Here is a 15,156-nt window from a genome sequence, read left to right as displayed (position 1 = left end):
GCTGGCGGTGTTCAGCCAAGGAACCGAGGAGCCGCTCAGCCAAGGAACTAGCGGACTAGCGGAGGAACCGAGAGAGAAGGAGAAGACTGAGAGCCGCCGCCGCCACAGGAACCGATCAGAACAGCCAAATAAATATCGCGCGAGACGCCGGACGCCGCGGCTACCCGTCCCTACTACTAAATCGGGCTGGCCTAAGCACGGCCCACGAAGTCGCGCCGGGCTATTTGGGTCGTCGAGCCATCAGCTGAAGCACGGTCCAGCCCGTCTAACGTACCGTGCTAGCCTGATTTTTTCTATTTCGTGCTGGGCCGGGCTGCGTGCCATCCATTTCGTGTCGGGCTCGTGCTAGCCCAGCAAGCACGACCCAAACTTACAGGACTAGGATTTTGCACTGGGTCTCTAAAAAGTCAGGAACGACCCTGTCGATAATCAAGTCAGCCTAGGATCGAGTGGAACATGACTTGTTACTCATTCCTGGTCACTAGCCCATTTTTAGATCAGGAACCAATCCAGAAGACAGACCACCTAAACTCGCTCAAGACCGAGAATTGAAGGATAAAAGTTGAAATCAGGTGGGATTATTTCCAGCCCAGCTTAAAACGAACACTTCTAACATACTGGACCGGATTCTAACCTAGACTGATTTATTCCACCTGAAGGTGTGTTCGTTTCTTCATAATTGAGGTTAGGAATAGTTCCAGATAATCAAAGTTTATAAAAATTAGGTAAATATTTATGGTTCGATTGGTTTCAGGTGATGGTTCCGGAACAACCGAACGCACCTTGAAACTAGGTCCGGAACGGGTCAAACCGAATGCAGCCTTACCTGAAACTGAAAGGGCGCTTGGCCCGGCCGTCAACGAAAACTAAACTGGAAGCGCCGTGTGCAGATTTGGGCCAGCAGTTTACCTGGAAGGCGCCCGCCATATCGCACGAGTAAGTAGTCATAATAGTCTTCAATGTCTCAAGGAACCCCTCACCCGCCGTGTTCCCAATGATTGATTGCCCTCTCGGTGTTCCGCTCATTTGTTTTTGCCTTGGTTGTTGCTGCAACAGGAGCAATTTAGAAATAAAGAAAGAAACGAGCTTGAGAAAAATACAGGTCACCTCCCTCCCACATGGCAATCGTATTCATATCACTGACACGCTTTCAGAGAAACAGGAGCGGAGAGAAGAGAACGACGGACGGGCACTGCGCATTTTTTGTATTTTGATCCTTCATCGGAAAAAAATTCACGTTTAGACCTTAGAAAATTTTAATGTCATTTTTGGACCCTTTGCTCGGCGCCGTAGCCTATGGCGCCGAGGTAACACAGTTCGGCGCCATAGGCTATGGCGCCGAGGTACGTGCTGCGCTGGCACAAACGGACGGCGTGGCGCCGACGTGGCACCGAGCTCGGCGCCATAGATCTTGGCGCCGAGCTCTGTTCTGTACACAGAACCTGTGTAGCTCAGTTGGTAAAACACAAGTCTCTTAACCTTGTGTTTGTGGGTTCAAGCCCCATGGTTAGCATTTTTTAATACTTTTTATCTTTGTCACTTTTTTTTCTGATTTTTCGTTTATGTCGCTGATTTATCCGTCTAGATTTATTTCTCATCTAAATTTTTTTTTGTTTTTGTGACGGCTTTGTTTATTCGTCCAGATTTTTTTTATCTGGCGAGCAAAAACAAATCAGTCAGCGAACAAAAAAAAAATATTTGTCCAGATAGAGGATTCTCGGAATGAATCTGGTCATCACTTGACATCTCTTCAGTTGATGAGGATCTACCATCCCCAGCATTGTCCTCAGCCAAAGCGCCAGCCATCAATCTATCACGGTATCACCTGTGGTACTCAGCTATGTAGCACTCCAACTTTCCTTCCTGCAGTGTCACGAAACTAGAATAATAAGCCTATGTTTCAGTAGACGGCAGAGTAACAAAAAAGAGACATCCAAAAGTGAGGCTACTAGTAGACATTAAAAAAATATCTGGATGAATAAACAAATCAGTCACAAAAACAAAAACAAAACTGGATGAAAAATAAATTTGGACGGACAAATCAGCGACATAAACAAAAAATCTTGACAACAAAAAATAAATCAGTGACAAAGACAAAAAATAACACCCACTGTGGGGCTCGAACCCACAACCACAAGGTTAAGAGTATTACGTTCTACCAACTAAGCTAAACGACCTTTGTGTACAGAACCGAGCTCGGCGCCAAGATCTATGGCGCCGAGCTTGGTAACACGTTGGTGCCACGTCGACCGTTTGGGCCAGCGTAGCACCTACCTCGGCGCCATAGCCTATGGCGCCGAGCTGTGTTACCTCGGCGCCATAGGCTATGGCGCCGAGCAAAGGGTCCAAAAATGACATTAAAATTTTCTAGGGTCCAAACGTGATATTGTTTTCGAGGAAGGGTTAAAATGCAAAAAATTCGGAGGAGTGGTGCTAGACTGCTAGCTAAGCTAGCCCAGTTACTTGCACATTTCTTGGAGTTGACGACTGGGTGTTCTTGCTAAAAACTTACTACGTGTCGTGTGGAGTAGAACAAAGCAATGGATGGCATTCATTATTAATGCAAGTTTTATTTTAAAATTAATGTGTATCTATTGATTGACTTTCATCTCTACAAAACCTTCGCCCCCGCCCCCTCTTTTTTTAAATGTTGTCACGTCACCAGGAATACTTATAGGACAGTTTATTAATTAAATACAAATAAGATAACAGACTAATATGTAAGCGGCCATTACGTGAAGCGTACAAACAGGTCTTCTGGTCCGTTAGATCTAGATCTAACAGTATGCTATATTTATCATTTAAATCCTCCCACCACCACCTCGTGTAGATTTATAAAAAAAATCCTAACAAATTACGATTACATATACGGTTGTATGTAAGTCGTTGTCTACACGATTGCATCTAATGACCGTTTGTATATTAGTCGTTGTCTACAAATAAAACATTTGTAAAACTGTTTGAAAAGTGAAGTTTACATTAGTGGGTGATAAGGGGATCTGCCGAGGACACATCGTTCTCCGACCCACTTCCTGTTGTTTAGTTGTTTACCCCGCTAATTAAAGCACAACTAACGTAGCTTCAGGCATTCGATAACAGTGAAATTAGACCTAAACATATATCTGGGAAAGATAACGTAGCCCGTAGTGGTTCTCATCTAAATGACCAGTAACCCTAAAGATATAACTGCCAACCCTAGTACATCATCATTCATCAAGTGTGATGCAGGGCGACTGACAGCAACCTCTCAACACCCGACTTTTTGTATGAGTACTTCTTCCGTCCTCCGTCCTAAAATGATTATTCTCCTGTAACGATGATTGCTGTTTTAGAAATGAATATAAACTGTTTGTCCGGAATCATTCTAGAAAGAACAACTTTGTTTTTTTTAATGGACGCATGTCAGCAACAGTTTCCTCACCCTTTCACAAAGGACTGGTCCCACAAAGATCAAATTCTTTCTAAGTTTCTTTTCTTACGCTGAAAGGTTGTCTCGGCAAGCATTTTTTTATCTTAAACTTTACTCTATAAATATTATAGTTTATAAAGCGAAGCAATGTTCTGCATGACTATAGACATGTTCTGCTGAACGCAATATTAGGAAGAAGAGAACGGACACTCTGCAAACTCTATTTAAGTGGGGTATTTGGTTTTCTCTGACTAAAGTTTAATCTGAATTTTGAATACCTGTTTTGAATACCAATTAGAAGGACTAAACATATCCTAATCATAAAACTGATTGCATAGGTCATGTCTAATTTTCTAGGCGAATCTGTTAAGTCTAACTAATCCATGAGCAACATGTTTTTAATTAATCATTGGTTGGTTAGGCTTAGTGGATTCATCTCACGAATTAGCGATGACTTATGTAATTAGTTTCATAATTAGGGGGTGTTTGAATGCCCTAGATATAATATTTAGTGGCTAAAATTAGCTAGAGACATCCAAACCCCCTAGCTATTAGCTATTTTTAGTAAATTAGCTACTAGTTAGCTAACTAATTCTATTAGTATATTTTAGCTAACTAATTATTAGCTCTAGTGTATTCAAACACTCCCTTAGTGTATGTTTGGTCTTTCTAATTGGCATCAAAACTTGGACCAAACTAAAACTCACAAATTAGCCATGACTTATATAATTAGTTTCATAACTAGCGTGTGATGGAGATGATTCATTTCCTGGCCTGGCCTTGCTGACAAAGGTATTTGGTGAGTGTGACGGTGACATCGGACAGCGTGTCACGCATGCCAAACAGCCAAATTATATTCATCCGTCTGTCCTTTGCTACTCCTACTTCCCTTTACTTTTAGGCGAGGGCAATCAGCTGCAACCATGCGCACACATTTATTAGTATGCTAATGGGCAATTAATTTATTGGATGTGATCATGTGAAGAAACGGAGAAATTTGCTATTTTGCCACTCTCAATTTTGGCTAACTGTTATTATGCCATCCCGTGTCTATGACTGGTGTGACCGTCTGTGTCTATGATTTGTGGGTCCGATGGCATACTGGCGAAGCCCACAAATGATAATGGCAAAATTGCCAATGGCTGGTGGGGAGCTAGAATGGATGGGGTCGGTAGGTAGTACATGGATGCCCACCCAGGCACCCATCATTTTCAGCTGCCGAGACGCGAGACCCAGACAAAAGCAGCCAGCGGAAAAGAGGGGAACCCTCTCATCCCATCCCACCAGTTCCCCAATTCCATTTCTCCATCCATGACAGCTCGCCATTTCCCCACCTGTTCCTACGCTACCGCCACCTAAAAAAAATTCCAGGCACCTAGTGCTTCCCATTCCAATCTTGCTCAAAGGTGACTCCTTTCTGTTCCTTTTGTTGCAATTCTTGCTTCTTCTCTTCTCCACAAACCAAGAATCTCTTCACCGGTTATTCGCAGGTCATTTCATTTCGGCCGGTGCCTATTTTAGGCCGATTGGAGGGAAGGCTGGTCTGTGTTTTATTTTCCTGCTGCGAGCGCTTTCTTGGGCGAGTTGAATTTGGGCGCCTCTTGCTCCAGGCAGTATTTTATCGAGCTAGAGTCTGGTACCCGGTGATTCTTGCTTGGTCCAGGCGCCAAGGCGAGGAATTGGGCCTAGCTCCAGCTCAAATCTGTGCCTTGTTGCAGACAGAAGGATTTCTGCATGGGCGAGTTGAATTTGGGCGCCTCTTGCTCCAGGCAGTATTTTATCGAGCTAGAGTCTGGTACCCGGTGATTCTTGCTTGGTCCAGGCGCCAAGGCGAGGAATTGGGCCTAGCTCCAGCTCAAATCTGTGCCTTGTTGCAGACAGAAGGATTTCTGCATGGGCGACCATAACTAAGGTTGGTTCATCTACTCTGTGTGGTGAATCTTATATACCTGCATGGTTCGCCCCTGCTTTACTTTCTGGAGATTTATTCGGAATGTTGACGACATGTATGTGACTAGATTTGCTATTGTTGCTGCTCATAGATGTGAGATTTGGTGGCGTCAGCTCGGCTGGTGGGTGATTCTCGGTGCGTACACAGACACATCCCTGGAGCCTGGAGGCTTGAGCTGATTTGGCGAGGAGGACAGTGCAGGAGAGAGATGTCTTTCAGGAGCCTGATTCAGGACATGAAGGACGAGTTCGGGAGCATCTCGCGGCATAGCCTGCGGTCCCGGTCTCACCGCTCCGCCGGGAACGCGGCGCGGGCGGCGGCCGCGGGACCGTCGGAGGCGATGGATCAGAGCTGCTGGTCGCAGCTGCCCCCCGAGCTCCTGCGGGAGGTGCTGGTGAGGATCGAGGCATCGGAGAGCTGGTGGCCAGCGCGCAAGAACGTGGTGTCAGGCGCCGGCGTCTGCCGGACCTGGAGGGGCATCATGAAGGAGGCCGTGCGCGTCCCGGAGGTGTCAGGGAAGCTCACGTTCCCCATCTCACTTAAGCAGGTTTGTGCTCTTCGGTCATCCTCGTTGTACAAATAGTTCTATTACCATCTTGATTCCTGATGATGCTTACTGCTTACGAAGTTAGGGCGATAGGCTCGGTGGTCGTACTCACTTAGACTGCTTCTAACCCTGGTAGCTACGGCGACGGCTATTATGCAATCAGGCTTTACGTGCAAGCCTCCTGGTCCGTTGGATCATATGGCCCAATCATAGATATAACTATGATTTGTTAGAGAGTTTTTTTTGTATAAATCTATGCGAGTTGATGGTGGAAGGGTTAAAGTGTTAAATACGACATATGATTGGATCATGATCTAACGGACCAGGAGACTCGCTTGCATCATGATCTAACGGACCAGGAGGCTCGCTTGCACGCTTGCAACTGGTGGTCGTTACTGACTGGTCCGACTCCAACGCTAATCGGTTCGGTTAGCCAGTCAGTAGACCTGCCGACCGGTCGATTTAATTGGTACTGACCGCGTTGAAGCCGGACCGGTCGATACCGACCTCTGCGTTGGAGGCTCTGATCGCTACCGACTCAAACTGGTCAATAACGATCGCCTTTAGCCATATATCGTGTTCTGGTTGGTTCACTTTTGACCGTTTGAAGTCCAAAAAATAAAAAATCTAAAAATCGCTAGAATTCGGCTTATAATTAGAGGTAGTGTGTTTGAGTTCATTCATACCCCTACCCTCTATTTCGTTCATCCTTCTTCATATTGTAGCTTTCCACTCCCTATTTGAGTATGGATCTAACGAATTTTCAAACCTTCACCGACTTGATCAACGAACAATCTCCATAACTTTCTGACGCCCCTGGTAGCGTGGATAGCCTTTCTCCTGTACATCGTCGATGGGAGGATGTTTTGCCCATCCCCGTTCCCTTACTCCACAACATCTGTTTCATACTCATATCCTTCCCCTATGTAATTATAACAGCTTAGCACAAGCAATCAAGAATAAGCTTGTCGCCGTTTCCTGCAAGTTAACTCTTATTACTGGTATTATACACTTTAATCGTCTTATTAAGGATTTGTTTTTTGAACATCAATTAAGGACTTGTTTGGCATGAGGAGTCAAAGCACTTGAAAAGGAGCCACAAATGGCAGCTCCTCCTTCAATCCCAAAAATAGCTTCGACTCCTCTACCATTCACTCAAAATGGGATCCTCCTCTTAAAGTGTTTGATATGGTTCCTCTGCATAAGCTACTGCCAGAGGGAGCCGGAGCCATGCCAAAGAATCACTAAAAGATTAGATTTCTAGGCCCCTTGCGCTTGCTTGATCTCTTAGGATTAGATTGTGCCTCCCTTAGAGAAACTCCAAGAGCATAGTTAAATTTGGATCTCTAAATTGGCTCTCTAAAATAATATATACTCTTAAAATAGATACAGTCCGCAGCATCATTACTATAAATCAGGTTTTCATTTTTCAAAGCCACCACATCATTACTATTTTACTAATTTTGGTTGGATGGGATCCATGGTGGGTTTTAGGCTTTTCAAAATGTGTGTTGGTAGCTGGTAGGGTGTGTACAAACATGGCGCTTCGCAATAATGCCATCCCAAACAATTGTTTCGCAGAAACGGAACTACAAACACCTTCTAATTGATTATACTACCATTTGGCGTATATTCTTTCTTTTATAAATCATCTCTATGTATTTTCTGCCTGATGAGACAGATTTTCCCATCTACATGCTATCGTGTTTACGTCTAATACACCTGTTCTCGTTCGTCTCCTGTGCACGTCATCCCATTGTTCCGGCCAAGAGAACTACGTGATGCATACATCTTCAGGTTTTGGCCAAGAGAACTACGTGATGCATACATTGTTCTATAGCCCAATTCAATGTACAAGAAATTCAAGCGGAAGATGCCGGGGCTGGGCCGCTTCTCCATACTGGAGATCGTCCTTTATGGCATTGCTTCCTGAAGATGGATGGCGGGCCTCAGCTCAATAGCAGGAACTCATGGTCGTGGCACCACCCAGCCTGCAGCAGCAGCAGCAGCGCCGGTTTGCAGCCCACTCGGTCCATGGCCTCTGTTGGAATCTGGGACACTCTCAAACACGAAGAGCCGAGTTTATTCCTAACAGCCTCGGCTGCCGCGGCGCGGACGTTGACCAGGTGCGAGCTTGTGGGGCGGGGCAACCAACCGACCCTGCCAGGAAGTTGAGATGCGCGTCTTGGTGCCCGGCTGCTGGATCTCCCTAACCGCCGCTCATGAGAGCCGCTGCCGTCGAAGCCAAACATGCTTGCCCAACTAGTACTTCTCTGCTTGTTTGTTGCGTGAGGGGGAAAAGTGTCTCCTAGACCATAAATACATGGGGAGATGAATTAGAAAAACAAAGCAAATATGGAAATGGCAGGTTAATCCATAGTAGATGTTTGTAGTCCTGTTTCTACGGAACAAATATTTGGATGCCATTACTGCGAAGTGCTATGTTTGTAGTTCAAAAAATACAATTGTCTCACCTGACATGCCTGTGTTATAGATGCTTTTGTGGGCCGCCAATTCACAAGGCGCAGAAATAGGAAAGAGGAGATAAGTCAGGAATAGTTTCTGTTTTATCAGTTCCTAAATAATAGGTTAGTTCCTTTTTATGTGGCTAAATAGTAGCAGTTCCTAAATAATAGGTTAGTTCCTTTTTATGTGGCTAAATAGTAGCAGTAGATATGTCTATCCTGAGACCGCCTATGGCTATAAAGGCGGCTGGGCATCAGCTGTAATAATCAACCAGGAATAAGATCTCCCTTTTGTTAGGGCGAGATCACCTGGGATCATCCTGGCCAGGCACGACGCCGGCGCAGGAGATCTGGGTGATCAGCGCCCTCTTCTTCCATACACCTTACGCCACTCCAATCTCCCTCTCCACTCCCCATTGAAGGACACCAGGAAACCAAGGTTACGGACTCACCAGCGAGGAGTCGGTAACAATTTGGTATCAGAATTATTTAGTTTCTGGTCCGAGCTTTTTCACCTTGCTGGGGTCAAGTTGTTACTTAGTTCCGCGTTTCACCCCCAGACCGATGGACAGTCGGAAGTGGTTAACAGAATTATTGTGATGTACTTACGCTGCTTGGCAGGTGATCGGCCAAAAACTTGGTTACAATGGCTTCCATGGGCTGAATTTTGTTACAATACGTCATACCAGACTGTGGTCAAGTGCACTCCATTCAGGATTGTATATGGCCGGGACCCTCCAACAATGCTTTCTTATACACCTGGGACAGCCAGAGTAGCTGCCGTCGATCAGCAACTTCAGGATCGAGATGTTTTCTTGGCAGACATCAAACAAAGGCTAATCCAAGCTCAGGTAACAATGAAGCAGGCGCAGGACAGTGGCCGTCGAGATGTGCAGTATGCTGTCGGCGATTGGGTTTGGCTGCGTCTGCACCAAAGGTCGGCAGTGGGTGTCACTCCAGCAGCAACATCCAAATTAGGACCTAGGTTCTATGGGCCATATCAAATTCTGCAACGCATTGGAGAGGTCGCCTATAAGCTACAGCTGCCAACCAATGCAAGAATCCATGATGTTTTTCATGTGGCACTTCTCAAGAAATTCCAAGGGGAGCCCCCATCCGCACTAGTACCCTTACCAACGATTCTGCATGGCAAGGTACTTCCGGTTCCAGCACAAGTAGTGAAGGCTCGTTTAAATAGAGGTGTTTGGGAGTTACTGGTCCAGTGGCTTGGACGTGAGCCGGCTGATGCTACATGGGAACAATGTAATGAGTTCAAGAGAAGATATCCAGAAATACAACTCGAGGACGGGTTGTTTGTCGGAGAGGAGGGAAATGTTATAGATGCTTTTGTGGGCCGCCAATTCACAAGGCGCAGAAATAGGAAAGAGGAGATAAGTCAGGAATAGTTTCTGTTTTATCAGTTCCTAAATAATAGGTTAGTTCCTTTTTATGTGGCTAAATAGTAGCAGTTCCTAAATAATAGGTTAGTTCCTTTTTATGTGGCTAAATAGTAGCAGTAGATATGTCTATCCTGAGACCGCCTATGGCTATAAAGGCGGCTGGGCATCAGCTGTAATAATCAACCAGGAATAAGATCTCCCTTTTGTTAGGGCGAGATCACCTGGGATCATCCTGGCCAGGCACGACGCCGGCGCAGGAGATCTGGGTGATCAGCGCCCTCTTCTTCCATACACCTTGCGCCACTCCAATCTCCCTCTCCACTCCCCATTGAAGGACACCAGGAAACCAAGGTTACGGACTCACCAGCGAGGAGTCGGTAACAGCCTGACGCAAGCAAAAGAGTCATCAACTCACCTGTGCTGCCCTTCCTTGCCTTTGTGACTAAGTGAGAATTGAACAGCGCAACAAAAGGTACTATTTCATGGCGTTGCAAAGGCAAAAAGGAGGCCAGGAGCGCGGGTACGTCTGATGGCGAGTGAAGTTGGCTCGCTTGCTTTGCCAACTGAAAATCACAGAATAGCCTGCTCTGCATTTTACAGATGCAGTCGGTGAGGCTGTTGGAGTTTGTCCCCAGTTCTACAGATACAGAGCGAGATACATTGACTGTTGGAGTTGCTCTTAGGAGCCAAGGAATAATCTCTATATAAAGGGGAGGTCATGTATGAAGAAAGGGAAGAGAAGAACAAACAATCCACAAGCCAACTTTGCCCGGCAATCTTCCTGGCAATGGTTATCCACAAATGAACTCGGGTTCATAGCATCTGGTCAGAAGGATTGGATTAGATTTGGGTCCCTAACTGACGCCCATAACAGGGAGGGGACACTGGCCCCCCTCCCCTCCGCCCCTGGTTGGATGGCTACACAAATCACAATCATACTTACATGAATTACATGCTTTGGGATTAGGGAGGGTTGTTGAGAAAACAAACCTGGTTCGACATGTGAAAATCATATTATTATACTGGATATATAGGCATATAGCCCATTTCTCTGTTATTGCAGTCATTGACAAGTTCAGCATGAAAGCCATTTTAAATGTATTATGTTTTGATTTTTCATTTCATTAAGAATTCTTCACATTTTGATTTACTAGTACTTGTACAGTTACATTCAGCTTATAATTAAAGTTTGAAGTCAAATTATTCTGACTTAATAGTACTTATACTGTTATCTCCATGACTTTCAGCCTGGCCCAAGGGATGGCACTCTTAAATGTTTCATCAGGAGAAATCGAACTACTCAGACATATTATCTGTATATTGGATTGACAGAAGGTATGCTTTTTTATCTGTCTAGAACTACACCCACATAGTATGGATTATATTTATAGAGTTTGGAATAATTCTCTTGCAGCATTGGCTGATGATGGGAAGTTTCTACTTGCTGCACGCAAGTGTCGTAAGCCCACCTGCACAGACTACCTAATTTCTCTTGATAAGGTCGATATGTCAAAGGGAAGCAGCACCTATATTGGCAAGCTAAGGTCAGCTTTTGAGATATGATGTCGGAATACTTTAAAGCTATTATTTTTGCTAGCTTTAATTATGATACACATAACCAATGCCCTTAGTCTACAGGTTGTTTCAGTTAAAATGTCAACTGTCAACAGTAATTTTTTGTCACATTTCATTCTGTGGAATATATGAGAACTACTTTGTTTCTTTTGGCTTGCGCAAATCCCTATCGTCAACTGTTCTTAAACATTATGTCTAATAATACACACTTTGCTGTCAATAATTGTGCTTGCGAAAAATATTAAAAGGCATCCATGTTTCTTGCTGCTGCACACGTCCTCTATATTAGTATGTACTTCAGAATTAAATTGCTTGAATTGTTTTCATGGAGAGCTAAAAGGTCTATTAACAAACTTCCTTTTGAACAGATCAAATTTCCTTGGAACAAAGTTCACTGTCTATGATGCTCATCCACCATATGATGGTGCTGCGGTCTCAAAGAGTCGCTCTGCACGTGTGGTTGGTTTGAAGCAGGTCTCCCCTAGAGTTCCGGCTGGAAATTATCCCGTTTCACATATTTCTTACGAGCTAAATGTTCTGGGCTCCAGGTATGGTCATTGACTGTCTTGGTGCGACAAATTACATCTGGACTTTTATTTTGATAAACATAGTTAGCTACCCTTTACTAGGAATAAGCTCTTTATATGTGAATCTTGGGTCCAAAGATTTTGATGGTGATAATTGCAACTGCATTGGTAGGTCAATGGTCTCACCGGTTAAACTTTTTATATTTAACAGTCTATGGAGCTGCTTAGCTTTTAGTTTGCATTCATGGTTAAAGAACTATATAGACATGTTGCCGCCTTTGATAAGCAAAACTTTAAGATGTTTCTGTTGGGATTAGGGTTACGGGGGTCGTACGAGTGGTAGATTTAGGGTCTAGGGTTCTAGGACCAGGACCTCGGCGCTTGGGCGCTGTCGGGCTGTTGGTGGAGAAGGTAAGGAACTGTTCACGCGATGAAAAGTAACAACGATTAACAGTAACGCGTGATGAAAAGTAACGGGATAGGGAAGCACAGGCAAGATAATTGTATCTTGCCCGCTTGCCTCTTTCTTTAACCAGAGGGTACAATATATAGGCTGTGATAGCAACCCTAACCAACTAATCAACTCTATTAGGAGTTCCAAACTAATGCTTATCCATCTAAACAAACTAATTTGATACTTATCCATCTAAACAAACTAACTGGAACTAGCTGATTTTATTAGGGCTGTTGGTCATAACAGTTTCACTCTACATGGAAAATGTAGATATACATATGAATGGACAACATGACTAACTGTCTTGTTGCTTGCTTGTTGCAGAGGTCCAAGAAGGATGAACTGTGTTATGGATTCCATCCCTGCATCAGCTGTTAAGGAAGGAGGGAAAACTCCTACACAGACTGAATTTCCACTTAGCAGCCTTGACTCTTTCCCATCATTTCCATTCTTCAGATCTAAATCAGCTCGGATAGACAGTTCAACGTCGCAATCATCCAGTCAGAGGGAAGATAGGTTGGTGCTTAAGAACAAGTCTCCTAGGTGGCACGAACAGCTGCAGTGTTGGTGCCTGAATTTCCGTGGGCGGGTCACTGTTGCCTCGGTTAAAAACTTCCAGTTGGTGGCTTCTGAGGACAATGGACCAGAGAACCAAGAGAGTGACAAGGTGATTCTCCAATTCGGAAAGATCGGAAAAGACTTGTTCACCATGGACTACGGTTATCCAATATCGGCATTTCAAGCTTTTGCAATTTGTCTGAGCAGTTTTGATACAAAAATTGCCTGCGAATGAGGCAAGGTGATTTTTCCCCTTCTCTATTCCCCTTGCTTGTATTATGGACATGCAGTAAAATTTTATTGAACATGCAATTTCCAATGTCAAGGATGATTGGATGAAGCTCTCCAGTCTCCACACATAACACTTTTGAACTTCCTATTAGGCTAAACACATCCATAGCTAATAATTCCCTTTTTCTCCTGTTTGAACTTTGAACAGAGAAAAATAGGTGCAGATTTGCTTGTGCAAGCAAAACATCTGCCCTCTCTCCACCTTTAACTCAACAATGCTTTTGTCCTCGTCTATCTGCAGAAGCTGGATAGCGGTGGCGGATAGCATGACAGCAATAGGGGGATAGCATGACAGCAATAGGAAAACGGTCGCAAACGTATATTTATTCGGTTTGACTTTTTTCTTTAATTTTGAATAAATAAGATATATAATGTGCAATACAAATTTATATTTTTGTTTTTAGCATTGAGTCTGTAAAAGTTCATAAAAGATAAATCTCAAATTTATTATATATCTTCTCTTCTTAAATAAGATTCGGATACAAATTTAGAGTTTTTATTACCTTTTTTGTTGTACAGAGTAAATAATGCATAAAATAGTTTATATAAAATATTATTTTTAATTGAAATAATGTGATTGATAATGATAACATAAGAAAAGATCAAATCAAATTTCATACCTATCTATTTTAAAATATTAAACTTGTTCTTAGAATCTGGTAATCCACTTCCATCCCTAGGCCATTGTTTTTAAAAGCGCAAGGCGAGGCGCGACGTTGGATCAACGCCGCTGGACGCCTAGACGATGCCTAGACAGTTTTTTTAAAAGCGTAAGGTGAGGTGTGGCGTTGGACAACGCCGCGTGGACGCCTAGACGATGCAGACAGACAAGGCCTCTAGGCAGGGACGGGTCCACGTAGAAGCAAGGGTATTCAACTGAATATCCATTATTTTCTAGCAGCAATATATATATATATATATATATATATATTATATTTATATATTAAAATATTATAAAAACATAAAATAACACTGTTTTACAGCTATTTGTCCTAAACTTCGCTTTTCGCGAACTTTTTTTTATTTCTCTACCGTGCGACTAGGGATACCAATCATGCGGTTAAGATACGAGTATATGATTTACAAATTCATAACTACGAGACAAAATTAAATCCATACTCGTACCCATATACGTTCGTAGGTATAGATATCTACTAATGTCAGATACATATCGGGTAACGGGTATGGATACTGTATATCCATACCCAAGAAAAAATTACCAATGGATACCTTATTATATTCATACTCATACCCGTGGATAATAAATTATACCATATCCGTGTCTAATAGATAATTATCTGTTTTCCTTGAATAACAAATTTAGGCTGTCAAAAAAATTGTGCCCACTAAAATTCTGAATACCCATCCTCGAAATCCTGGCCCCGCCCCTGCGTCTAGGATTTCTAGGTGTTAGCCTACCGTCTGGACATCTAGGCGACACCTTAAAAACACTGCTTAGGCAACATCTTTGATAGCTTGAGGTAGTCTTTGTATAGTCATGTAAAATACTATTTTGCATTGTAAACTGTATTATTTACCGAGTGAAGCTTGCAATAAGAGATATAATAGATGAGATATTATAGCAGGATGGCTGGAAACTACCGTACCGCCAGAAGACGTCGTCCAAAATGATTATGAGCTGCAGAGCTGGGGCGTAAATAGCTGCATCTAGTTGTTCCCTGCTTGTTCTGCCGCCTAGTTTATTTCTCTGAATTTGGATATACGCATTGTTTGCCGGTGTTGGCCATCGGTGAGCTGACGAGATTGTGAGGGTTCCGGTGATAATGTAGCGTACGAGATCTTGAGTTTTAATAGTGTAATTACGCAACACAAAGAACACCGCATCGACAACTAGCACGAAGAAAAGATACTATACCAATAGATCAGTACATACTAGTCCTAGCAGTACAATAGTGTAGCGTAGTGATACACATACACTCCCGCCCTTGGTTCCCAATTGTCATCATCTCACAGCAGCT

The 15,156-nt window shown here is 43.6% G+C and overlaps 2 protein-coding genes across 5 annotated transcripts; one reads left to right on the top strand and one right to left on the bottom strand.

Moving 5' to 3' along the window:
• Positions 1 to 4,627: 4,627 nt before the first annotated feature.
• On the top strand, positions 4,628 to 13,663 carry LOC100282475 (tubby protein). Of its 4 annotated transcripts, none has more exons than XM_035967100.1 (8): positions 4,628 to 4,815; positions 4,900 to 5,321; positions 5,452 to 5,907; positions 11,020 to 11,107; positions 11,187 to 11,316; positions 11,716 to 11,895; positions 12,653 to 13,122; positions 13,419 to 13,631. In XM_035967100.1, exons 3-7 carry the CDS (start codon positions 5,569 to 5,571, stop codon positions 13,119 to 13,121), a joined length of 1,206 nt encoding a protein of 401 aa, XP_035822993.1. In that variant the 5' UTR covers positions 4,628 to 4,815; positions 4,900 to 5,321; positions 5,452 to 5,568; the 3' UTR covers position 13,122; positions 13,419 to 13,631. The 4 variants fall into 4 exon arrangements, with proteins under 4 accessions (XP_035822993.1, NP_001399067.1, NP_001399068.1 ...); NM_001412138.1 differs by having other exon boundaries at positions 4,682 to 4,815; positions 12,653 to 13,127; positions 13,419 to 13,663; NM_001412139.1 differs by having other exon boundaries at positions 4,682 to 4,815; positions 12,653 to 13,127; positions 13,326 to 13,663.
• On the bottom strand, positions 4,843 to 5,530 carry LOC109943420 (uncharacterized). The gene is made up of 2 exons (XM_020546377.3): positions 5,452 to 5,530; positions 4,843 to 5,321 (listed from the first exon to the last, which is right to left on the bottom strand). The coding sequence occupies exons 1-2, from the start codon at positions 5,511 to 5,513 to the stop codon at positions 5,195 to 5,197; spliced, it is 189 nt and encodes a 62-aa protein (XP_020401966.1). The 5' UTR covers positions 5,514 to 5,530; the 3' UTR covers positions 4,843 to 5,194.
• Positions 13,664 to 15,156: the final 1,493 nt, after the last annotated feature.

The sequence above is a fragment of the Zea mays genome, chromosome 1 (genome assembly GCF_902167145.1).
Source record: "Zea mays cultivar B73 chromosome 1, Zm-B73-REFERENCE-NAM-5.0, whole genome shotgun sequence".
In the NCBI taxonomy this organism is placed as follows: Eukaryota; Viridiplantae; Streptophyta; class Magnoliopsida; order Poales; family Poaceae; genus Zea; species Zea mays.
This window is presented reverse-complemented; position numbering and strand designations above follow the sequence as displayed.

Coding starts and splice junctions, on each gene's coding strand:
- LOC109943420 (XM_020546377.3), bottom strand. CDS start 5,513: ATGTGTCTGTGTACGCACCGAGAATCACCCACCAGCCGAGCTGACGCC. Junction 5,322..5,451: donor GACGCCACCAAATCTCACAT/CTATGAGCAGCA, acceptor AGATGAACCAAC/CTTAGTTATGGTCGCCCATG.
- LOC100282475 (NM_001412138.1), top strand. CDS start 5,569: ATGTCTTTCAGGAGCCTGATTCAGGACATGAAGGACGAGTTCGGGAGC. Junction 11,108..11,186: donor GTATATTGGATTGACAGAAG/GTATGCTTTTTT, acceptor ATTCTCTTGCAG/CATTGGCTGATGATGGGAAG. Junction 11,317..11,715: donor ACCTATATTGGCAAGCTAAG/GTCAGCTTTTGA, acceptor CCTTTTGAACAG/ATCAAATTTCCTTGGAACAA.